The sequence below is a fragment of the Oncorhynchus tshawytscha genome, linkage group LG19 (assembly GCF_018296145.1).
Source record: "Oncorhynchus tshawytscha isolate Ot180627B linkage group LG19, Otsh_v2.0, whole genome shotgun sequence".
NCBI classification, from domain to species: domain Eukaryota; kingdom Metazoa; phylum Chordata; class Actinopteri; order Salmoniformes; family Salmonidae; genus Oncorhynchus; species Oncorhynchus tshawytscha.
The window spans coordinates 22,047,592-22,072,713 of record NC_056447.1 but is presented as its reverse complement, the minus strand read 5'-3'; the positions used below and the strand labels follow the sequence as shown (position 1 = coordinate 22,072,713).

At 41.8% G+C, this 25,122-nt stretch overlaps 3 protein-coding genes and 1 long non-coding RNA gene across 6 annotated transcripts; 1 reads left to right on the top strand and 3 right to left on the bottom strand.

The window, feature by feature from the left end:
• Positions 1–82: 82 nt before the first annotated feature.
• LOC112218461 (ubiquinone biosynthesis protein COQ9, mitochondrial) lies at positions 83–3,535 on the bottom strand. 2 transcript variants are annotated; one of them, XM_042301474.1, is made up of 9 exons: positions 3,415–3,535; positions 2,666–2,900; positions 2,359–2,494; positions 2,107–2,249; positions 1,893–1,977; positions 1,378–1,578; positions 957–1,112; positions 747–800; positions 83–489 (listed from the first exon to the last, which is right to left on the bottom strand). In XM_042301474.1, exons 1-9 carry the CDS (start codon positions 3,470–3,472, stop codon positions 454–456), a joined length of 1,104 nt encoding a protein of 367 aa, XP_042157408.1. In that variant the 5' UTR covers positions 3,473–3,535; the 3' UTR covers positions 83–453. The 2 variants fall into 2 exon arrangements, with proteins under 2 accessions (XP_042157408.1, XP_024235045.1); XM_024379277.2 differs by having other exon boundaries at positions 1,474–1,578; positions 3,415–3,534.
• On the top strand, positions 3,488–14,576 carry LOC112218462 (anamorsin-B). The gene is made up of 9 exons (XM_024379278.1): positions 3,488–3,568; positions 11,413–11,575; positions 11,757–11,900; positions 11,998–12,077; positions 12,165–12,333; positions 12,423–12,499; positions 12,594–12,715; positions 12,808–12,889; positions 12,997–14,576. Exons 2-9 carry the CDS (start codon positions 11,419–11,421, stop codon positions 13,105–13,107), a joined length of 942 nt encoding a protein of 313 aa, XP_024235046.1. The 5' UTR covers positions 3,488–3,568; positions 11,413–11,418; the 3' UTR covers positions 13,108–14,576.
• Positions 14,577–17,455: 2,879 nt separating this feature from the next.
• LOC112219102 (protein arginine N-methyltransferase 7-like) lies at positions 17,456–19,245 on the bottom strand. The gene is made up of 3 exons (XM_024380313.2): positions 18,944–19,245; positions 18,708–18,807; positions 17,456–18,465 (listed from the first exon to the last, which is right to left on the bottom strand). The coding sequence occupies exons 1-3, from the start codon at positions 18,986–18,988 to the stop codon at positions 18,374–18,376; spliced, it is 237 nt and encodes a 78-aa protein (XP_024236081.1). The 5' UTR covers positions 18,989–19,245; the 3' UTR covers positions 17,456–18,373.
• A 2,103-nt stretch (positions 19,246–21,348) lies between these two features.
• Positions 21,349–23,752, bottom strand: LOC112219101. 2 transcript variants are annotated; one of them, XR_002948685.2, is made up of 3 exons: positions 23,378–23,752; positions 23,110–23,197; positions 21,349–22,915 (listed from the first exon to the last, which is right to left on the bottom strand). It is a non-coding gene; the product is annotated as an uncharacterized LOC112219101 (long non-coding RNA). The 2 variants fall into 2 exon arrangements; XR_002948686.2 differs by having other exon boundaries at positions 23,114–23,197.
• Positions 23,753–25,122: the final 1,370 nt, after the last annotated feature.

Here is a 25,122-nt window from a genome sequence, read left to right as displayed (position 1 = left end):
ATCGTATTGGTAAAATCCATGCAGTGTTGTTCATCCCAAGGACCCCTCATCCTAAATCAATAACTGAAAAAAATAAACAAGATTGTTGTTGTAACTGAGCTGTAATTTATTTAGGAACTCTCAATGGAGCTGACCAAAAGCATTTAAAATACAATCATATTTTTGCAGCCTTTATACAAAAGAAAAATGGATAGGAAGTGGATGTGAGGGAAAACCGTTTCAAACTGGATGAAAGTGAAACCTCATACCAGACCTAAGGCACAATTATATTTGTATTGTGGAAAGAAGGCGACTAAGCAATAAAACAAACCAACACTATAGGGTATTACAGATAAGAGAAGAAATGTCTGAGCTGTGAGCACAGAAGCTGATCTTCAATGCCTCACACACAAACCATTGACTGGCAGAGATCAGAGGGGAAGGGGATGGTGGAACAGAAATAGCCATCTTTTTTCATCGTCTTTGGTTAATCCCGGTTAGATTCTTCAGCTGGAAAAAAAAAAAAAAATCTCCAGTCACTACTAAACACACAGAATACAATTGGTATTAAACAAATACAGTGCATGACATTAAAACAATCTAGGATTCTGAAGGAATCCAAGGTTCCAAGCAATGCTGCTATATATGTTCAAGACACATTCTGCGCAGATACAACAGATCTTCACAATGCCTGGAGAAGTGTTTAAAAAGTCCATTCGTAATAATAATCCTTTGTTTTGTGCATTTTATCTCTCTAGCACCCTCACCGTAACAGCAGCCCCCAAAAGCCCCTGCGCCACTGCTTCTCCTGTAGATGCCGCCTACAGGACACAAGAGCAAAATAGGTGTAAATTACACATATTGAGTTCCCTTAATATAGGTTGTATACTTGTGAGTTCTTTCTAATGATTTATATTTTATCACTAGTGACCTGTTACCTAATTAAGGGGACTATGCACAGACTAAGGAAATGGTACCTGTTTGGCGGCGCCAGCCATGTTGACAATATCCTGGATTCGGTTTTCAAGGAAGTTCCAGGTGTCCTGGAAGTCTTCTGAGGAGTCCTGTATCATCACCAGTTCAGTGGTGTTATAGATCCCTGTCAGTGCGGCCCGTTTCGTATACCAGTTCAACTGATATAGGAAAAAAGTGAAAACTGAATAACAAAGATTTTGATACATAGACATACTATTAAAGTGGTTGTTGAAAGACAAAAACTTAAAAGGAAACATTTGGATTGGGCTGATTTATAAACAATTGACAAATCATGTCAGTTGTATGCACATGTACAATTAATGAGAGGAGAGGACATATAATATGGAGATTAATAGGGTAGACAGAGTTAAAGGTGAGAGGGACAATGAGAGTGCAGTGTGAGGATAGGTGGCGAGTAGTAACCTTCGCAGAGGCTGGTCGGATAGTATGAGGTGCCTGATGAACGGGGGTGAGGAAGACATTAGGAGAGGGGTACTTAGGCTGAGAAGGTCGACTCACATCTGTGGAACGGTCTCCAGCGTAGTACCAGATATCATCCACCAGGGTGGAGAGGTGCTTCAGACTGTCTGGGATGTTGTGTGGGAGGAGCAGAATACTCATAGCCTGGAGAGAGGAGAAAGGAAGATATACTTTAAATCAGCAGAAAAAAAAACAGATGTCTGTTACTGAGTGTAATAATTTGAGGGAGACTAAATGTAGATGGCAAAGTGATACATTCGATCAAGTAAGCTATATGGCACATCTACGCACAGATGTAATAAATGGTTGCCTCTACTAGTGTATCAAGACGATGTTACAAGATTAGGCTACCTTATACCAATCAGTAGCTTGAACTGGTTTAAGGTGAAGAGATTAACTGTCCCATGTCTAGTTGATGTCTAAAGTCTAATTGTTATACTGTGTTGTGTGAAAGATACCTGTGGCCAATTATCCATGTATGGCGTCAACATCCTCAATCTAGTCTCCACAGCATCTCTAAGAAACTCAGCAGTTTTCTTTGGTCTGCAAGAAATCACGTGGTTAACACATGCTCACACACACCAATAACAATCACATCCATGTTTAAATCCTAACTGCGCACGAAAAGTGCACTATTCTTGCACCTGCTAATTTGAGTGTGAGGGAGCTTACTCAGCCTGACCAAGTTGGACCTGGTTGTGCTGCTCTGCCATTTGCTCTGTTAGCTGGGCATTGCACTGAGCAATGAAGTGCAAAACCAGGTCCCCTGCTCCATTCTGGAACATTCCACTGGAGGCTGCTGAGAGGCCCAGTGTCTGCTCAGAGGAAAACAGTAACAGGAAAGAAACAATTACATTTAGTCACGTAGGTAAATCTCTCCATCCACACAACTACAGTAAATCCAACTTCCCTCCACTCACTTACCTCAGCCCCTGCTGAAATGGCCTCAAGAGTCCAACCATGTAGTTGGACAAAGTCCAATGCAGCGTTAAGGATGTGTGCTTGCAGTTGCTCCTCTGTTTCATACTCTTCTCCTTGTTCTCCACTCTGGTCTGCATAACTGCAGTGACAATAGAGAGCACACAGCATAGACCATTGGCATGCACACGTCATAAGTAACTTAAGAGCAAAATGTCACATAAATGTTTCAGAGGGAAAAACCACAACATGGTATTGTAATGTTATTATGCATTGGTAAAATGGGTGTCAGTTCAGTTTGGTGGAACCTAACCTAGTGTTGGGCTGGGGAGCCTCCTTAGCATCAGCTTCAGGTGCAGGCGCTTCCTGCGTATATGTGGCAGTGTTGTTTTTAAATGGGTGGGCTTGGTAATGCTCGTGGTAGGTTGTAGTTGAGGATGGGGGGACAGGGATGGACTTGTCCTTGTCCTCCTGAAGACGAAGTGCAGCACAGTGGAAGCCTCGTCTCAGGCCATTGCATTGGGGACTGGATGTTTTTGGAAATACCACTACGAGAAATAATCAGAAAAGTATGCTCTAATGATGTTCATACTGACACGATGCATCCTGTATTCTGACTGAGCACACGTATGAAGTAAATTGCCTAATATTGGCAAATAATTAAAGCTCCGTAAATTGTGACCGGGGGGTAGTTTCTCGGTAGGAGTCTCTATGTGAGCAGTTTGTAAAAATACTTGGATAATGTAACCCCCGTCACAATTTACGGGGTTAGCCTAATTAGCTAACTATGTTTATTGGATCGAAGAGCTCGATACTTGCAGTTGTGATAACTACATGTGTTTTCTTGCGTTGAGATTTAGATTACAATGAGTAGCCAACATTATATTACCAGATTCTGTCCTTCATGATCACCTTCTGCTTAACGTGACATTGGTTGGCTAGCTAGTTCCCAAGTTCTCTCGCGATTTAGACCTAAATCAATGTACACGATTACCAAAGTCAAGTCCCTGAGCTACTGGCTAATGCCTACAGACAAAGACCAACTAGCAAGTCTTGGCTCACCGCTGCCAAAACCCCGCAGGGCCCTTCCAACTCGTAGTCCTCGTAGCAGCGCCGCCATATCCAGCTGCTAACAGATATTTAGACATCAGACGCATCATTTTTACGCGACTCACTTACGCAGCACGTAATACACGTCATTGCTTTGACCGGAGAGGTAAGTTAGCAGGTCAGCTAACATTGACCGAAAACCTTTTTGCCTTATTTCACGTTCAGAAAGTCTCAAAATCAAGCGGAACTACCACACACAGGTTTAGTTAAAATCTGCAGTGAATTTGCACAGCGAAAACATACATTTTGATGTGGACGTTTTGTTAGCTGTTCGTTAAACAACGTTAGCTTACTAGCTAACTAACTTAGCTGGTTGGTAACTTGTCACAAAGAGAAAAGCACATTTGAACATCTTTAATTAAGAGTCAAGACCAAGATAATATATTAAACGTGATGTGCTAAAATGGGCTTGATGATGTCTATGACTGGCAGTACATTTGCCATAAACGTTTGGTTTCTAGTCAGCTCTAGAGTATTCCATATTACGTTCTAGTTACACCTGATAGCCTGGATATCAGTCTCTTTAGCTAATCTACTCCCTGTCATGTGCCAAAGAGACTGGCCTTTCTGCCAGTTGCAGACTGTGTCGTTTTTTTTTTAAAGAGCATGGCTTTATTTCTATTACAGCATATTGGATGACTGTCATTCATATTCCATTCACCCAGCTCAATGTAACATCGATAGGTTAAGACTACTATATGATACTCGACCTATAATGAGGTTGCTATAACCTAGTTTACGAATTCAAGTTTATAACGTAGGTGCACATGTCGGTACAAATGCGTGTAATCAAGGTAACTGAGTGACACATTCAGTACCTCATTGCACGCTCTTGCCTGCATCGAGTTGATCTAGGGTGTAATCATAAATCCAAACAGTTACGCTTTGCAACCAAAACGAGAGTCTCTCTGTTCGGTTTGCTTCCGTTTAAGAGAAGTTTTTTTTTTCTCCAACAGAATTAATACACCCCTGATCTGCAGCACCCACAGATCACATTCATATCAGCCACATACAAACAGCATCATCGCTTTACTTGTTGTATAATTCCTTCTCGCATCTATGCACTCTCCTCCTCTCACTTTTTTCCTTCGCTTGTGGACTTCAGTGAACACCACAACAGCTGTCTGTGACCAGGTGAAACCCACATTACAGCAAACAGTTTATCAATTACACTGGCGTGCCCCTGTGGCAATAAATTAATACAACCAAAAGCTTACCTTGACTTGGAAGAGTTCCAGTGTTGGACAGCCTTACATGCTGACCAGACAGGACACGTCGCGTGCGCGAGCGTCGCAAAATAAATTTAGAAATCCATGTTATTAAATTATTGCGCCAACGAGCCTCTGCGATGCCAAGGGCTAAAATAGAACTCTGGCCCTCGCTACATATTCGTCGCCAGACCCACTGGCTCCAGGTCATCTACAAGTCCATGCTAGGTAAAGCTCCGCCTTATCTCAGTTCACTGGTCACGATGGCAACACCCACCCGTAGCACGCACTTCAGCAGGTGTATCTCACTGATCATCCCTAAAGCCAACACCTCATTTGGCCGCCTTTCCTTCCAGTTCTCTGCTGCCTGTGACTGGAATGAATTGCAAAAATCGTTGAAGTTGGAGACTTTTATCTCCCTCACCAACTTTAAACATCTGCTATCTGAGCAGCTAACCGATCGCTGCAGCTGTACATAGTCCATCGGTAAATAACCCACCCAATTTACCTACCTCATCCCCATACTGTTTTTATTTATTTACTTTTCTGCTTTTTTGCACACCAGTATCTCTACCTGCACATGACCATCTGATAATTTATCACTCCAGTGTTAATCTGCTAAATTGTAATTATTCGCCTGCCTCCTCATGACTTTTGCACACAATGTGTATAGACTCTTTTTTTTATTTTTTCTACTGTGTTATTGACTTGTTTATTCCATGTGTAACTCTGTGTTGCTGTCTGTTCACACTGCTATGCTTTAATCTTGACCAGGTCGCAGTTGTAAATGAGAACTTGTTCTCAACTAGCCTACCTGGTTAAATAAAGGTGAAATAAAAAAATACTATTTCAGACGCAGATCGCGCTGAAAGTCCTGCCTCTCCCATCTCCTCATTGGTTTATAGAAGCAGTTACCCACGTGCCATCTCCTCATTGGTTATACCCACGTGGGTGATTGAAAGACGAACTGTTTTGCCGGTAGTCGTGGTAATACAATGAAAGTTTAGATGTGATCACCATATAAATTAAACAATGAAAAAGCCTGGAAGGAGGAGAGATGACTAGAAACGATTCGGATGTCCGTTTTATGTGTGGATTAATTGTCGGAATAGAGGTCCTTGTGCATTTCAGGTAAAATAACAACTCAATGTTTATATCCCAGGACAAATTAGCTAGCGACAGCAAGTTAGCTAAATAGGTCAAATTAACGTTAGCTAGCAAGTGCAAGCTAACTAGCTAAATTGCCATACATGTTTTGTTTAATGCTTTTTGAAATGTCCCCAAATTAATTTCATTTGTTCAGAGTTTGTTTTGATATTTTAACATGGGTGTAGTGATCGAATTTGGTGGGTGGGGTGGGGCAAAATACATTTATGCACGATGGCGCACGCAAGCAGCCTGTTTGGGTTCCGTGTGAGCCAGCTAGCTTAACATAAATATAACACCTCTGTTTGAGCCAAGTGTTTGAAAAGTCTAAATTAGCTAGGTGCATTAGCTAAGTAAGTGGGAAAAAATGTATACAAAATCTCTTCTTTTTCTTCTTAATTTAAGACATTAATTTGTTCAAAACTGTTCAACTATTGTCTTTCTCTCTTTAAGTTAAGTCTTTAAATTTGATGTGCTGCAGTGCTAACTAGCTGTAGTTTATGCTTTCAGTACTAGATTAATTCTCTGATTCTTTGATTGGGTGGACATGTCAGTTCATGCTGCAAGAGCTCTGATAGGATGGAGGATGTCCTCCGGAAGTCATCATAATTACTGTGTAAGTCTATGGAAGGTGGTGGGAACCATTAGCATCCAAGGTTTAGTATTGAAGTTCGTTGTACCCAGAGGAGGGCGGAAAATAGCAGTCCTCTGGCTTCACCATGGTGCTACCACAGAGAGTGCTGTTGAGGCCACTGTAAACCATTGCAAAACAGTGTGTTAACAGTGTGTTAATCCATTATTTGGTGCCTTGAATATATTTAGTGTAGTTTTATCTAAAAAGGACAACTTTTTTGTTTCACTTTTTATTTTTAGGAAATTCACTGAGTAGGATGGTCCTCTCCCCCTCCTGAGTAACCTCCACTGCTTTCTGCCATCTTCAAATATGAACATTCCATCATTAATGAGCTAGAGTTCAGAGGACGTGATCCTGATTTGATTACCCTCAGCTATGCTCAAAGTACAACTATAATGCAAATATTGGAACTATATCACTTTTTTCTCTACACAAAACATGTTGCTAAGCAACCGATTTTTGATTGTCCAGAGTAGATGAAACCAGTTTGTCAAAAGATGCTAGCTCATATGTCTGAATTCTCAAACTAAATAGTTACATTCTGCAATTCAACCACAACTGCTTCGTTCAGAGTTTAAGCCTCAAAATTCAACCATTTGCCTAGCTAAGAGCTAAATGTTTTTGACGTTATAAATTCCAATTTTATTTGAGGCTCCACATGTTGTCGTAGAAAATATTAATGTTATTTCCAACAACCCTTTAAGCAATTCTGCCGTAAATCCAGCGCATATTGAAAGTTTAAATTGCTGAAAGACCAGTCTTTTTGTCAACGACAAGGAGTGGAATGTTAGCTATAGAGATTGCCACTCATGATGTCTTGTTCAAAACAACTGGAAAAAATGTTTTGAATGGTCATCCAACTCGGAATTACAAGTCGGAAACTCTGGCATCTTTTTAGAACCCCACTTTCTGATCTGAAGATCACTGACGTCATGATTTGACCTAGTTTTTTCCGGAGTTCACAGTTGTCTCGAAAGCACCATCAGACTACCTACATGGTGCTTTCAAGACAACTGGAAACAATGAGGTAAAATCAGGATGTCAGTGATCTTCAGGTCAGAAGGTGTCACTGGCTGCCACGAAGTCATAAAACCCCGCCTATTTCTACAGTTTTTCACCGTAAATCGGATTTTAAACTTAACCACATCCCTAGCCTTAAAATAAGACCAAAAAGCATTTTTTGGGGGTTTTCATATTTTACGATATAGATAATATTCACTTTGTGGCTGTGGAAACCAAGTTGGAGCTCTAGAAAAAGTTTAGACTAAGAATTCCGAGTTGGATGACCGTTCAAACCAATGTTTTTTATATATTTTTAATCTGAGCTCATTTTTACCCGGGTTCCCAGTTGTCTTGAAGCACTTTCTAGAGCTCCAACTTTCCGACTTGAAGATCACTGACGTCATGATTTGACTTCGCCCCCCCACCCGAGTTCCCAGTTGTCTTAAACACAATGAGTCTGAGACTGCCATCATTTAAGTCATTTGTGGTGAGGAGGAGCACTGTACAAAACAAATCCCAAGTCATTTTCCCAACAATTGTTTACAGACAGATTATTTCACTTATAATTCACTGTATCACAATTCCAGTGCGTAAGAAGTTTACATGCACTAAGTTGACTGTGCCTTTAAACAGCTTGGAAAATTCCAGAAAATTATGTCATGGCTTTAGAAGCTTCTGATAGGCTAATTTACATAATTATAGCCAATTGGAGGTGTAGCTGTGGATGTATTTCAAGGCCTACCTTCAAACTCAGTGCCTCTTTGCTTGACGTCATGGGAAAATCAAAAGAAATCAGTCAAGACTTCAGAAAAATATAAGCAAGTATAAACACCATGGGACCACGCAGCCGTCATACCGCTCAGGAAGGAGACGCGTTCTGTTTCCTAGAGATGAACGTACTTTGGTGCCAAAAGTACAAATCAATCCCAGAACAACAGCAAAGGACCTTGTGAAGATGCTGGAGGAAACCGGTACAAAAGTATCTATGTCCACAGTAAAACGAGTCCTATATCGACATAACCTGAAAGGTCGCTCAGCAAGGAAGAAGCCACTGCTCCAAAACCGCCATAAATAAGTTCCAACATTGTGGTAAAATGGCTTAAGGCCAACAAAGTCAAGGTATTGGAGTGGCCATCACAAAGCCCTGATCTCAATCCTAACTAAAATTTGTGGGCACAACTGAAAAAGCATGTGCGAGCAAGGAGGCCTACAAACCTGACTCAGTTACACCAGCTCTGTCAGGAGGAATGGGCCAAAATTCTCCCAACTTATTGTGGGAAGCTTGTGGAAGCCTACCCAAAATGTTTGACCCAAGTTAAACAATTTAAAGGTAATGCTACCAAATACTAATTGAGTGTATGTAAACTTCTGACCCACTGGGAACGTGATGAAAGAAATAATTATCTCTACCATTATTCTGACATTTCACATTTTTAAAATAAAGTGGTCATCCTAACTGACCTAAGACAGGTAATTTTTACTAGGATTAAATGTCAGGAATTGTGAAAAACCGAGTTTAAATCTATTTGGCTAAGGTGTACGTAAACTTCCAACTTCTACTGTACGTGTGTTCATGAGGTTGGACTCTGAACTGCTGAGGTGATCTGATTTTCTAGCTTGGTGGGAAAAAAACAATGACATGGAACTAAATTTACAAATGTATTTTCACTATAGTCCTTTTATTAATTATAACACAGCAATTGATTACCCCTCCACAGTTTTTTAAATCTTGGCCTATCTCGTACATGTTTTAGTCACCCATGTTTGGTAGCCTATGCTGTTGGGTACAGGGATAGACATAATTTGTAAATGCAAATCTGATTGGATACAGCATTTGATTATTGGAATATCAACCGCAATTTAAACTTTTTCTTACTGAGGGCTGGTCACCTTAGACTAACCCTAATCCTTATGTCTGTAACCGGTGCTGGCAGTAACCAATTCAGAACAATTTTGATATCCCATCAGAAGTCAGTAAAGCATTCTGTATTGTACAAGGTCACTTTCACTTCTGTTTCTCAATCTTGAATCTACGACTCATGAGACAGCTACTATCAGGTACCGATAAACTATTGGGTGGTTGAGTTTACTCCTCTGTCCCCAACACTTGGTGTCTTATCAGCATGACAGATACAGTGCATTCAGAAAGTATTCTGGCCCCATGACTTTTTCCACATTTTGTTACGTTACAGCCTTATTCTAAAATTGATTAAATTTAACATTTTCCTTACCAATCTACACACAATACCCCATAATGACAAAGCGAAAACAGGTTTTTAGAATACCTTATCAGACCCTTTGCTTTGAGACTCGAAATTGAGCTCCGGTGCATCTGGTTTCCATTGATCATCCTAGAGGTTTCTACACTTGTGATAAATTCAACTGATTGGACATGATTTGGAAAGGCACACCCCTGTGCCTTGGTCACCTCCCTAAGGTCCCACAGTTGACAGTGCATGTCAGAGCAAACACCAAGCCATGAGGTCAAAGTAATTGTCCCTAGAGCTCCGAAACAGGATTGTCTAGAGGCACAGATCTGGAGAAGGGTAGCAAAAACAATTCTGCAGCCTTGAAGGTCCCCAAGAACACAGTGGCCTCCATTGTTCTTTAATAATGGAAAAATTGATGTAATAAATGTATCACTAGCCACTTTAAACAATGGCACTTGATATAATGTTTACATACCCTACATTACTCATCTCATATGTATATACTGTACTCTATACCATCTACTGCATCTTGCCTATGCCATTCGGCCATCACTCATTCATATATTTTTATGTACATATTCTTATTAATTCCTTTACACTTGTGTGTATAAGGTAGTTGTTGTGAAATTGTTAGATTACTTGTTAGATATTACTGCATGGTCGGAACTAGAAGCACAAGCATTTCGCTACACTCACATTAACATCTGCTAACCATGTGTATGTGACAAATAAAATTTGAGTTGATAAATGGAAGACGTTTGGAACCACCAAGACTCTTCCTAGAGCTGGCCACCTGGCCAAACTGAGTAATTGGGGGGAGAAGGGCTTTGGTCAGGGAGAAGACCAAGAACTCAATGCTCACTCTGAGAGAGCTCCAGAGTTCCTCTGTGGAGATGGGAGAACCTTCCAGAAGGAGAACCATCTCTGCAGCACTCCACCAATCAGGCCTTTATGGTAGAGTGGCCAGACGAAAGCCCCTCCTCAGTAAAATGACAGCATGCTTGGAGTTTGCCAAAATGCACGTAAAGGACTCTGACATGAAACAAGATTCTCCATTCTGTAGAAACAAATAATTAACTCTTTGGCCTGAATGCCAAGCGTCACATCTGGAGGAAACCTGACACCATGGTGGTGGCAGCATCATGCTATGGGGATGTTTTTCAGCGGCAGGGACCGGGAGACTAGTCAGGGTTGAGGGAAAGATGAACCGTGCAAAGTACAGAGAGATTCATGATGAACTGCTCCAGAGTGCTCAGGTCCTCAGACTGGGGCGACAGTTCACCTTCCAACAGGACAACGACCCTAAGCACACAGCCAAGACAACGCAGGAGTGGCTTCGGGACAAGTGTCTGAATGTCCTTGAGTGGCCCAGCCAGAGCCTAGACTTGAACCCGATAGAACATCTCTGAAGAGACCTGAAAATGGCTGTGCAGCAACGCTCCCTATCCAACCTGACAGAGTTTGAGAGGATCTGCAGAGAAGAATGGGAGAAACTCCCAAAATACATGGGTGCCAAGCTTGTAGCGTCATACCCAAGAAGACTCAAGGCTGCCAAAGGTGCTTCAACAAAGTACTGAGTAAAGGGTCTGAGTACTTTCTGAATGCACTGTATGTTCTGTCTGCTTGGGTATCTCAATTTTGGGAGGTGTCAGTTAGGGGGCAGTGTCCACATTCTGGTGGTTTCTTTGGATTGATTTAACTTTAAATGCTAGTAAGTGTGTTAATGTATTGACTGTTGTTCTGTTTGCAGGAGACCATGGCAGACCTTGGTGTAAAAGCGGGGGATAAGGTGCTGTTGGTGTGGAGCCAACCCTCATCCCCAACAACCCTGAAGGAGCTGGCAGAGAGTCTAGGGTCCATGGTTGGCTCTGAGGGCCGAGTGTCACTGGAGAATATGGAGAGACTTCTAATGTGTGAGTGACCCTTTCCTAAGGTTCTGTTTCAACAGTTGGCCAATGCTATATCAAAACTCTTGCATTCATAGGTCTGATATTCTATGCACTTGTTAAAAGGCATTGTATTATAAAATTGTACTTGCTACTCTAACGATAAGGTGAGCCACCAAAATACCTGCCAATCCTCTCCTTTCCTCAGCTTCACATGCAGCATCAACTTATGACTGGGTCCTCTCAAGTCTACTCCCTGACAGCTCTTCCATTCACACCTCAGAGACGCTAGCAGAGATGGCCAGAGTGATAAAACCTGGTGGGAAACTAGTGCTAGAGGAACCTGTTACAGGTAAGAGGGGTGAAGAGAGCAAAGTCTCCATGGTCATTATTGAGGACACATAGTAAATGACTGACTCCTGAAACTTGATACCTGTCCTTTTTCTCAGGAACTAATGACCAACAAGTGAGGACTGCTGAAAAACTTATGTCAGCCTTGAAGTTGTCTGGCCTGGTGTCTGTCACTGAGGTGAGTAAACCAGCACTGGATTGGTAAATATCCACTCCTCCAGGCTCTTTATACACAGACACATTTTTTGTTTACCAACATTGGCAGATCAGTAAAGGACCCCTGACTCCAAAAACGTTGTCTGCCCTGAGGACATCTACAGGCTTCCAGGGGAACACTCTCTCCAGGGTGCGCATGTCTGCTTCCAAACCCAACTTTGAGGTGGGCTCCTCTAGCCAGCTGAAGCTTTCCTTTGGGAAAAAGACACTAAAACCAGGTATGTGAAGTTCTCCTTCCTTCTGTTACTATTTCAAACTTTTCCTCTTGCTTCTGGCCTTTACAAATGTATTCCTTTTCTTGTTGCAGAAGACAAACCAGCTCTTGACCCCAATGTTGAAAAGGCGTGGACCTTGTCAGCCAATGACATGGACGATGATGATGTGGTGTGTGTTTGGTTGTATTTGTGTGTAGATCTATAAATCTATGATTTAATGCATTTGATGATGGTCTCAATATGCCTTTCCCCTGTCCCTTCAGGACCTGGTGGACTCCGATGCTCTCCTGGATGCAGATGATCTAAAGAAGCCAGATGCAGCCTCCCTCAAGGCGCCCTCTTGTGGTGACGGAACAACCAAGAAAAAGAAAGCTTGCAAGAACTGGTGAGAAACACCCCTATCTCCCAAATATGGAGATAATCACACATAGTTGCCTTGTATCATAATTGTAATTTGTCATTACTCCTCCTATGTAGCTCTTGTGGTCTTGCTGAGGAGTTGGAACAAGAAAGCAAGGGTGTCCAGACGATCAGCCAGCCCAAGTCAGCGTGTGGAAGTGTGAGTGTCACTCTTTTTCCATCATACTGTAGCTTTCTGTGTCGGCACATGTCTCTTTGTGAAGCCAGTTTGTAGTTGTTGACCTGACCTTTTGATCTGTATTTCAGTGTTACCTGGGTGATGCCTTCCGATGTGCCAGCTGTCCGTATCTTGGGATGCCTGCCTTTAAACCTGGGGAGAAGGTTGTCCTGGCCAACATGGGGCTAAATGATGCCTAGGAACACATATTTATGTAGTGTCACATTATTTACATTCCTTACATACTGCTAACCTATCACCCCCTAGAGCAATGTTCCCTCTTTTTTCCAGCACTGGGCAAATTTCAGGTCTGCTGTGCACATACTTGAATGTTGTGAAAACTCACATTTACTGTGAACACTGAGGCTGTACCCACTTTAAGTTAGTTTTAACAGTGGTCAAGTACACTACTGTTGCTATTTGAACATAATGTAGGCCTATCAGTGTGGCCTACCATCAAAAACAATGAAAAAATGCATCCTGTAACATGGAAATAGAACAGCTATCATTCAGCCTACAGTAGCAGCTAATGTGTGGTGTTCAATGTAGGTCTACATTCCATAAGACTTTAGAAAAAAACATGCGGGGCTTGACATTGACCTGTTTATCCACTTGTCCTTCAGACAAGGTGACAAAGAATATTGTTTGATGCAAGAAACTACTTTCAAAATAAAATGCATTTATTATTCCCATACCATTATTACAGACAGACAAATTATCCTACCCTCTATATATTGGCTACTTAACTCACTAACTAGCAAAGTATATTAACAAAATGTGCACACATGGCAACATGCAGCTCTTGCTTTGATCTCATCACAAGCGCATCTACTAACGACCACTCATGCTGTAAACACAGTCCAGTTCAAAGGAAACGGCACAGATCCATATATGGCAATGTTTTATTTGCAAATAGGCTTACTGCAGCTCTGATTATGCCACACTGGTCTGTGTAGACTGCAGAGTATGGGCTGAGTCGTGCAGTGTCAATGCAATAGAATCTTACTCTGATGCGTTCTGCTTAATAACAAAATCTCTTGCATAGTTTGTTTTGTTTCAGTATGTTGCAATGAAAGTGGCTAATATTGTGTTGATTCGATCACAATTGTCAGAGTAATGGGAAAACATTATCAGTGTAACTAACAGGGAAAACTCTGAAGTTTAATCCCATGCTTCTTTCTCTCTTTGGGCTGATATTTCTTTTGCTCCGCAGTCCCGGGGGAGCTGCACGGCAATCTCGGGGCTACTGCGCACCCACTTGCAGCTTAGAGGGAACATTGCCCTGCAGTACTTGTTCAATGCCGGGTTCTCAATGAGGAGAGTGGTTCTACATCTCATTTATGTGAGAGCAAAAACCAGATTGAGTTTAAGAAAATGAAGGCCTAATGCACTGAATTGCAGTCAGAAATGGGTTATTGCTGGTTGTATACAGTTGTAATACATGTATTAGGAGTAGAATTTAAAGTATCCGAACATGACTGAATACATCATAATCATTGCATCAGTCCAGGCTACGACCATGTGAAAACTACAATATGTTACTGGATAGAGTGAAGATTTCACAGAGCAGTCACCATATTTCAAGTATAACTGGAACTTTCGATTTGTCAGTTCAGTGAATCGTGTGTATTTTACTATCTTTTTAACAATAAAAAATCTGTTAATCATAGTACAAGTTCATTTTTTTCAGGATAACCAAAAGATTGTTAGATCGAATCCCTGACCTGACAAGGTAAAAATCTGTTCTGGCCCTAAACAAGACAGTTAACCCACTGTTCCTAGACCGTAATTGTAAATAACAATGTTCTTAACTGACTTGCTTAGTTAAAAGGTTAAATTTAAATACCTTGTCACAACTGATTGGCTCAAACACATTAAGTAAAGAAATTCCACAAATTATCTTAAGGCACACCTGTTAATTAAAATGCATTCCAGGTGACTACCTCATGAAGCTGGTTGAGAGAATGCCAGGAGTGTGCAAAGCTGTCATCAGGGCAAAGGGTGGCCACTTTGAAGAATCTCAAAATATATTTTGATTTGTTTCAAACACTTTTGTTTACTTGATTTATTTCACCTTTATTTAACCAGGTAGGCCAGTTGAGAACAAGTTCTCATTTACAACTGCAACCTGGCCAAGATAAAGCAATGCGACAAAACAGTCACACAAACGAACAAAATAAAAAAATATGAATCCATATGTATTATTTCATAGATTTGATGTCTTCACTGTTATTTTTACTATTTTCTACATTGTAGACTAATGAAAAACCCTGGAATGAGTAGGTGTGGTCAAACTTTTCACTGGTACTGTAAATACATATACTCTCCCTTCCGGGATGGCTACATGGTCCTCCCCCGCCCTCCCTTCAGTAAACCTTCTCCTCTCTTCCGAAAGGCAGAAACTCAAACTGGAAGTACCCGTGCTAAGGTCTATTTAGGGAAGTGTTGAGTGCAATAGAGATTGCATCGCCTGTGGATCCAAGCCATAAGACTCCTGAACAGCTAATCAAATGGCTACCCGGACTATATCCATTTTTACACTGCTGCTGCTTGCTGTTTATCTATGCAGTCACTTTACCCCTACCTATATGTACATATTACCTCAATTACCTTGACTAACCTGTACCCCCGCACATTGACTCATTCCCGTTACCCACTGTATATAGCCTCATTATTTTATTGTTGCTCTTATATTTTTTACTTTATTTAATAAATATTTTTTTCTTAACTGCATCGTTGGTTAAGGGCTTGTAAGTAAGCAATACACGGTAATGTCTAAACCTATTGTATTCGGTGCATGTCACCAATAAAATTAGATTTGATGAGCCAAGCGAGGGAAGTTGGCAACGTTAGCCCCTCAGCCCTCGTTTTTGATTGAGTTTGCGAGTGTCCAATTATGTTCACCATGGGGCCTGAAACGCCCCATAATTCAATTTCCGATGATTGTACATCTGCTAAGAAAAGACAGCCAAAACTTAAAACCAACATTAATATGGAGAACCGTGGGACGAAGGAGTGACATTACTGGGCAAGAGCTGACCATTTAAAATGAATTAATTCTTCCCTCGCCCTGCAAGTGTAAACTCATCAGATGTCATCAGAAGTGTCCACTTAATTTGAGGGCTGAGGGGAGAGGGTGTGTCTTTTACGTGTTTGGAATGCAGCCACAGTGACTGAGTTCATCAGGAAGTGTATAGGGGATGTTCCCACTGACTATTAAAACCTACCCAAACCAAAAACTGTGATAGATGGCAGCATTCGCGTGTTAAACCTCGAAAGGCTGCCGGTCCAGACGGTATCCCTATCTGCGTCCTCAGAGCATGTGCAGACCAGCTGGCTGGAGTGTTTATGGACATATTCAATCTCTCCCTATCCCAGTCTGCTGTCCCCACTTGCTTCAAGATGTCCACCATCGCTTTCTTCGATACAGGAACAAAGGTAACTGAACTAAATGACTATCACCCCGTAACACTCACTTCATCATGAAGTGCTTTGAGAGGCTAGTTAAGAATCATATCACCTCCAAAAAGTGAAAAGCTTCAAGTTCCTCGGAGTACCCATTTCTTACAATCTGAAATGGTAAAACATCCTGTCGGGCTGTATCACCGCCTGGTACGGCAACTGCACCACAGGGCTCTCCAGAGAGTGGTGTGGACTGAGCAACGCATCATAGGGGGCACACACTGCCTGCCCTCCAGGACATCTACAGCTCCTGATGTCACAGGAAGGCCAAAAAGATCAAAGATATCAACCACCTGAGCCATGGCCTGTTCACCCCACTATCATCCAGAAGGCAAGGTTTGTACAGGTGCATCAAAGCTGGGACCGAGAGACTGAAAAACAGCTTCTATCTCAAGGCCATCAGACTGTTAAATTGCCATCATTAGCTGGCTACTATCCGGTTACTCAACCCAACACCTTAGAGGCTACTGCCCTATATACATAGAAATGGAATCACTGGTCACTTTAAACGGAACACTAATCGTGTTTACATACTGTTTACTAATTTCATGTGTATATTCTGCATTTTAGTCAATGCCACTCAGACATTTCTCTTCCTAATATTTATATATTTCTTAATTCCATTCTTTACTTTTAGATTTGTGTGTATGTTTGTGAATTGTTAGATACTACTGCACTGTTGGACCTTGGAACATAAGCAGTTCATTACACCCGAAATAGCATCTGCTAAATATGTGTATGTGACCAATAAAATTTGATTTGAGCAGTGTAGCGTTTAGTTACGCAAAACTTTAGTGGTCAAAACCATTCATCTTGGGGCGGGGGGGTTTGGAAAGTGCTATCATATCACGCAATTATACCATTTATGAAATGGTTCAGATATATATATATATATATATTTTACACAGACTAGCTAAAAAATAAGTGAAAATGTACAAATCATACAATGGATTATGATAATTTTCTGGTAAAAAAAAAAGTGAAGGTGCAAAAACATGTTTGCACCCCACCATTTTAATTTGCTCCATGGCGGCAAGTGATAAGAAGGCTGTTCAGCTCCTCTCATTCGCAAAGAGGAATAACTTTGTAGCTTGTTCTGATTAATAAACAATGCCATGCTGGTGAGTGGTAACATTTAAACAAAACCCAGCCCTGAAACGAAACGTAGGCTGAAAATAATTTCTACGTCATAACATAGGAAAAGACACCGTATTCACACAGATTTGCAAAAAGTGGGCAGCTCGGGATTTGTCACTTCATGCCCAAATATATCATACTTTGACTAAAACGATGACTTGACTTAAATCGTTGTGCAACATCATGGGTAAACTCTGGCCATCGTCTTTCAGCTCGAAAAGCTTATCCCCTTATGCAGTTGGCATCCAGCACCTACAGAGATACACGCCTTAGCAACTAGCAACCCTGTAGTCATTGAGGGTTTGCTCATATATTTCAACTAAATGAATGCTTTATTTACATGATTCCACTCACTTGTTCAAAGACCTGCTTCAACATTGCAGTTTACCAAACTGAACACCTGGATGGATACAGACAGATATAACTTATTGTGTGGCTGTGTTGGAATAATTTCACATAATAATAGGCATGTAAACATACAAATAAGAGCATGATAAAGTAAAAATAGCTCCACAACTGCTCTGACTCCACCAGCTGGGTATACACCGTGGAACTAGTGGGCACAGCCCTCTGCCTCTTACACACAAGCACACTTACCTGGACCAAATGTAAAATGTTATTTGTATTTAACTAGGCAAGTCAGTTAAGAAAACAACTCTTATTTACAATGACGACCTACCCCGGGAAAACCCTAACAACACCGGGCAAACCCTAACAACGCTGGGCCAATTGTGCGCCGCCCTATGGGACTCCCCCAATTATGGCCAGTTGTGATACAGCCTGGAATCGAACCAGGGTCTGTAGTGACGCCTCTAGCACTGAGATGCAATGCCTTAGACCACTGAGCCACTTGGGGGCCAAATGAGCTTATTCATAGCTGGGTAAGGCTCCCTCTCCAATCAGTTCTGTGTCAAACAGCTCTGTGACGAGGACGTTGGCTCGAGTCTGCATGTCTCCACCTGCAGTGACAACACATTCATCTAACATTCTGATGGTAAAATACAGTTGATCTAGTTGAAAAGTTTCACTGCAGACAAAAAAAACTGCATTTTTCAGAAATACTGTATTTCAGGTCACAGAGAATTTGTCACATTCATGATTTACCGTTGCTGCAGCATAAGCAATTTGAAAAGTAACATTTAAACCAAAACAACTGTGGACTACAAATTACAGGACTGTGCGTACAATGTGTGTTACTCACTTGGTCTAACTGTCACTTGTGTATTGATGATCTTGAAATTGTCGGAGAAGCCATTTATCTTCACCGTTCGGAGAGCAGCATCTGCCATTGGCTTGAAAACCTATTGGATCAGACAGACAAACACAGTCAGAGAACACCTTTCCCCTTTCCTCTAATTGACGGTGAACTGTCAATGCACTTTGATAGATTAGGCAACAATGCCTGGAATTCAGCAAGTCAAGAATCGTCATTCTCACCTCCACAGCATGGCAGTAGCCAGCACCAGCTGTGACAGCCATCATGGAAAGCAGTCCTGTTCCAGTGCCAAAGTCCAGAATTATGACTCTCACCACCCATGCCTTCACTCTGCTCACAGCAGCACTAATATCCTAGTAGTACTTCTCATTCTATGAGATAGACAGATTGTGGTTTACGTACAGGGCAAGAAACAAGACAGCTTCCACAACTCACAGAAGTGTGCACCATGTATTGTACAAGCTGTATTGGATGACGCGTTTCCTGCCAGGCCACATACTCACCCTATCGTGATTGTGCAGCATATCAGTTTCACAGGTCCTGAGAAACAAACAGGTGATCATGGATGTCACACATTTAAATTAACTCCCCCCAATTCAACTATAGCTAGCAACATGACTTGAAGTGATTGACAAAGAACGAAAACATTAGGTAGCTAGTGCGTTGCATGTTGCAATACATTAACATGAAATGATATACCAACAAAACGGGGTCAGCTAGCTTGCATATCTACAGTGCATTCGTTAAGTATTCAGACCCCTTCTCTTTTTCCACATTTTGTTACGATACAGCCTTATTCTGAAATTGATAAAATAATTTTTTCCCCTTCAATCTAAACACAATACCCCATAATGAAAAAGCGAAAACTGTTTTTTTATACATTTCTGCTATTTTATTACAAATAACAAAACAGAAGTAGCATATTTACATGCTCTATTGTATTCCACAAGAATAATGTTTTACACATGTTTTTACATTGCCTCAACCGGGGCAGACATGTTTTCCCTAGAAATGTCACCTGACGTCATCCCCCAAGTCATATACACTGGTGTCAAAATTTGGCGCTTTCAAGACAACTGGGAACTCGGACAAAAACGAAATCAAATCATGACATCAGTGATCTTCAGGTCGGAGCTCAAGAAAGATACCCGAGTCTGACTTGGAATTCCGAGTCGGATGACTGTTCAAAAATATTTTTTCCCCGAGTTCCCAGTTGTCTTGAACGCACAGAAGTCAAAGTTCCCAGTTGTTTTGAATGCGGCATTAAACCCTTGTAATATGAGTGTGAACACATACTGACATTTTCAACTTGCTAACTGTTTATAGTCAGTACTTGATTCCCCCACACACACACACAAAAGTATAACTGCACTGTTAGTCAGATGTTGTCAACATGGGGTCAACCCTCTATCTAGATCCAGCCCTGAAACACCCAAGTCTGCTTATCAAGGTCCTGTTGAGCAAGCTGATGTTTAGGCTACAATGTGGTTAGATCAGGGCTGGAACAAATGCATGCACACCCATTAGCTATCCTGGAGGATGGTTGCCACCCATTAGCTATCCTGGAGGATGGTTGCCACCCAGTAGCTATCCTGGAGGATGGTTGCCACCCATTAGCTATCCTGGAGGATGGTTGCCACCCATTAGCTATCCTGGAGGATGGTTGCCACCCATTAGCTATCCTGGAGGATGGTTGCCACCCAGTAGCTATCCTGGAGGATGGTTGCCACCCATTAGCTATCCTGGAGGATGGTTGCCACCCAGTAGCTATCCTGGAGGATGGTTGCCACCCATTAGCTATCCTGGAGGATGGTTGCCACCCATTAGCTATCCTGGAGGATGGTTGCCACCCATTAGCTATCCTGGAGGATGGTTGCCACCCATTAGCTATCCTGGAGGATGGTTGCCACCCATTAGCTATCCTGGAGGATGGTTGCCACCCATTAGCTATCCTGGAGGATGGTTGCCACCCAGTAGCTATCCTGGAGGATGGTTGCCACCCAGTAGCTATCCTGGAGGATGGTTGCCACCCATTAGCTATCCTGGAGGATGGTTGCCACCCAGTAGCTATCCTGGAGGATGGTTGCCACCCAGTAGCTATCCTGGAGGATGGTTGCCACCCAGTAGCTATCCTGGAGGATGGTTGCCACGCTTGATATAAAATAGTGCAACATTACAACCAAATACTTTTGTCTTTATAAAATTATTCCCTAACTCAATGAAACAGGTGGATAAGGTGGGCTACTTCAGAGCAAGGTCTCCCACTAGACATGTTTATTCATATAAGCCTCAAATATTCATGTTTCAGGGGAGATCTATGCACAGCAAGTTATTTCTCAATTATGCTATTCTTAGAATATGTTTTAACGTTGTCGCAATTACATGGCTACTGTTTAATATCGGGGAATCCCATCTTTCCTACGCTGCAGATATACAGTATTTAGGCCATCTACAGTACAGTGCCGGTGGAAAGGCAACAATGACATTAATGCTTAGCTGTAGTTAACGATCGAGATAACTACTCCAAGGAAATGCCAAAATAAATAAAACACCAACATAGTGTCTTAATTTCAGTTGTATGCATTCAGTTGTACAACTGTCTAGGTACCCCCCTTTCCTTTCTCTTTAATAGGGCGTTGGGCTACCAGAACAGCTTCAATGAAATCTTGGCATAGATTCTACAAGTGTCTGGAACTCTATTGGAGGGATGCGACACCATTCCTCCATGAACAATTCCATAATTGGGTGTTTTGTTGAAGGTGGTGGGAAACGCTGTCTCCTATGTACCTTTGCGACCCCTTTTTCAAAGTAAATTAATTGAGATCTCTTCTAGTCATGGTAGGCAAAATAATGCACAACTTGGCATTTTTTAAATTACCTTAAGCATGATGGGATGTTAATTTCTTAATTAACTCAGAAACAACAACTGTATGGAAGAACCTGCTTTCAATAGACTTTGTATCCCCCATTTAATAAAGTATTTATTTTGTTACCTGTATTTCTTTCTGGCAGTGATCAAACACTTAAAGTTATCAGATTCATCAACATATTATTCCAATAAAGAAGTCATGAATTTCACACATTTCAATTGCATTACTGTTCATTTCAAGTTTATATAACTTATAAACCGCAAGCTTGTGTGTGTGTGATTAGTGAATTTAAAAGGTGCAAATTGGTAGTCAGGCACAGATGGCAGTAGGCAGACAGAATGGCATGCTAGGAATAGGCACCAGGGTTTCAGAGAAGATGGATGCCAAGAGTGTGCAAAAACTGTCATCAAGGCAAAGGGTTGCTATTTGAAGAATCTCAATCAAATCAAAAAAGATTTAATATTTAACACTTTTCTGGTTACTACATGATTCCATGTGTTATTTCAAAGTTTGTCTTCACTATTATTCTACAATGTATAAAATAGTAAAAATAAAGAAAAATCCTTGAATTAGTTGGTGTCCAAACTTTTGACTGCTAGTGTATAGTATGTTTATATTTATTTGAAAATGGAAACTGTACATAAAATGGTGCAGTGAATTAAAACGAAGGAGGGTGTGGTTTGAGGTGTATGTTGGGTATGGTGTGGACCGGCTGTGAGTTGGGTGTGTAGTCTGTGGGATAGAGAAGAGAGCAGAGCTGGGCAGAGTTTCCCACTGGATTGGGTGTCACTGGCTGTGGCTAAACTCAAGTGTATCCTCACAACCAGGCCCTGGAAGAGATCCCTCAGATACTGGGCATCCAGTGCCATTCTCTGGGCCAGCTCGCATCGCTCCTCATCAGCCTCTTCTGCATCAACACCCTCACATACTCCACCACCATCAGCCACTGGCTGCAAACGCTACTTGGGACACTGGTATATGTCAGCTACAGACTAATATGATTGTCAAAAGGTGCTGGCAGGGTGGGCGAACACAACTATACATCTCAATATGGCGCTCCAGGACGCCACATAACTTCGAAGTGAGCGTGATGTATCCCTGGGCCAGTCAGGAGCCCCTGCAGGAAGGGCTGGAGCTCCAGCAGTAGTTGGCCTTTCGCCAGATGGCAGGCCATCCTCACAACCCGGTCCAGAGCAGCCAGGGGTTGATAGAGGATGAGGATGATGCAGTCTCTTAGAGGCCAGTAGATAGAGGTGGAACTTGTTATTTGTGCTTTGATCCCAGCGATGCTCCTTCCCAAATTCAACAGGCGCCTCCTGGAAACTGGAAACATAGGGAGACGAAATGAGAGACTTGGACATGGAGACTGATGTAGAGAGAAAGCGGATCCAGTGATTACACGCACAAGCAAATATTATAGGTGATATATAGGTTATAGGAAAAGTATCACAAATTCTCTACACCATTCTTATACATACACAGCCACATTAGGCACATACACACACAAAAAAACAGACCCACTGAGGTTCTCCATGTGGCCTGTGTGGTCTGATGCTAAAGTGATTCACTGATCATCAGAGCGACCTGCGCATTCCCCTCCAGCATCTAACACAACAATGACACAAACAGAACATCACAACTCACAGGCTTCAAAACCCTCCACAACATATCACCAACACAACTCAAGTATGTGCATTAAAATAACATTTACCACAACCACATTGCAAACATTTTATATACTGACCATTTTAAAGAAGCCTTAATGTAGATTGTATGTTTGTTAACCTGTGTGATGATGGTTGGCAGGCTGGTGCGGTAAAAGCCCTCATGGTCAGTGTCTGGTTCCTGGTCTCTCTGCCAGTCTGTCAGCTCAACCTCCAGGGCTTGTGCATCCACCCAGACACTTTTCTCCTACACAATACAAACTCCACCCAGACACTTTTCTCCTACACAATACAAACTCCACCCAGACTCTTTTCTTCTACACAATACAAACTCCAGTTAGCAATGTGGGCTCTTGAATGATGCTCAACCCTCTCTCTGACTCTCACTGTATTAAACAAGTGTACATACACTGCATTCGGTAAGTATTCAGACCCCTTGACTTTTTCCCTAATTTGTTTTACATTACAGCCTTATTCTAAAATGGATTAAATACATTTTTTTCCTCATCAATATACACACAATACCTTATAATGACAAAGTGAAAACAGATTTTTATACATTTTTGCAAATATATTAAAAATAAACTGAAATACCTTATTTATTCAGACCCTTTGCTATGAGACTACGATTTGAGCTCTGGTGCATCCTGTTTCCATTGATCATCCTTGAGATGTTTCGACAACTTGATTGGAGTGCACTTGTGGTAAATTCAATTTATTGGACATGATTTGGAAAGGCACACACCTGTCTATATAAGGTCCCATAGTTGACAGTGCATGTCAGAGCAAAAACCAAGCCGTGAGGTCAAAAGAATTGTCTGTAGAGCTCCAAGATTGTGTCGAGGCACAGATCTGGGGAATGGTATCAATTTCTCCCTCAAGTCTATATAATTTCACATGGGAAATGACAATTGCTTCTAGTGAGAGCAGGTGTGTTTGTAATTACATGATACCTTGAGTCTGGAGTGGATGGATGAGGTCCTCAGACATTCCCTTTTGTGGTACTGTCCCAACCTCTCCAAATGCTCAGGGCAACAGAACACACCCAAAACCCACTTCAGGGCAGTGTCCCAGGCCTGTCATCCACACCTCTGGCCACACCTCAGAACGCTGCTGCAGCATCTGTCAATCAGATGTAAACAAGCTCAATTCACCAGATATTCAATCAATCAATGTGTGACAGGAACCACATTAAAAGTATACGTCTGTCTGTACTTCTGGAAAGATATCAGTTTTGTTGTTTTGCTTGTATGAGCGTGTGGTCATAAGCAATTATGAGTCAATGGGGAGCAGCACAATGTGTGTGTGTGTGTGTGTGTGTGTGTATGAGCGTGTGGTCATGAGCAATTATGAGTCAATGGGGAGCAGCACAATGTGTGTGTGTGTGTGTGTGTGTGTGTGTGTGTGTGTGTGTATGAGCGTGTGGTCATGAGCAATTATGAGTCAATGGGGAGCAGCACGATGTGTTTATGTGTGTGTGTATGTATGTGCCATTTAGACAAACAGCACCGTCTGTCTCAGTGGTGGCCATGAGCATTAAATATGACCAAGCATGACATCATCAATTCTGCGGCACAATAAACCTATGGAAAATATGACTAGTCTAAATATAGGCAAGCTGGAGATACTGTCAGAGAAACACTTAGAATAAGCTTCCCTTGTCTGAAACAATTCCAGTCGGTGAGGGTAAGAGAATTAGATGCATGCACATTTACAGCCAACTCAAACACATTAAAGCCATGTATTGTTTTCTGTTGTGAGAAGTGGGTGTTGGTGTGAGTCAGCTGGTAGTGTCTGTGGTGGTGGTTGTTAGTGATTTGAACGTGAGCATGTAGACGTCTGTACCTTCAGGTTTGTCACCACCAT

Excerpts from the sequence above, each read along its gene's own strand:
- LOC112218461 (XM_042301474.1), bottom strand. The coding sequence starts at position 3,472 with ATGGCGGCGCTGCTACGAGGACTACGAGTTGGAAGGGCCCTGCGGGGT. Across the intron at positions 2,901-3,414 it reads CCTGCGGGGTTTTGGCAGCG|TGGTATTTCCAAAAACATCC; the intron begins GTGAGCCAAGAC and ends TATTTCTCGTAG. Across the intron at positions 1,113-1,377 it reads TCCGACCAGCCTCTGCGAAG|TTGAACTGGTATACGAAACG; the intron begins GTTACTACTCGC and ends TTCCTATATCAG.
- LOC112218462 (XM_024379278.1), top strand. The coding sequence starts at position 11,419 with ATGGCAGACCTTGGTGTAAAAGCGGGGGATAAGGTGCTGTTGGTGTGG. Across the intron at positions 12,078-12,164 it reads GCCTGGTGTCTGTCACTGAG|ATCAGTAAAGGACCCCTGAC; the intron begins GTGAGTAAACCA and ends CAACATTGGCAG. Across the intron at positions 12,890-12,996 it reads CCAAGTCAGCGTGTGGAAGT|TGTTACCTGGGTGATGCCTT; the intron begins GTGAGTGTCACT and ends TCTGTATTTCAG.
- LOC112219102 (XM_024380313.2), bottom strand. The coding sequence starts at position 18,988 with ATGATGGCTGTCACAGCTGGTGCTGGCTACTGCCATGCTGTGGAG. Across the intron at positions 18,808-18,943 it reads GCTACTGCCATGCTGTGGAG|GTTTTCAAGCCAATGGCAGA; the intron begins GTGAGAATGACG and ends CTGATCCAATAG. Across the intron at positions 18,466-18,707 it reads ACAAGTGACAGTTAGACCAA|GTGGAGACATGCAGACTCGA; the intron begins GTGAGTAACACA and ends TTGTCACTGCAG.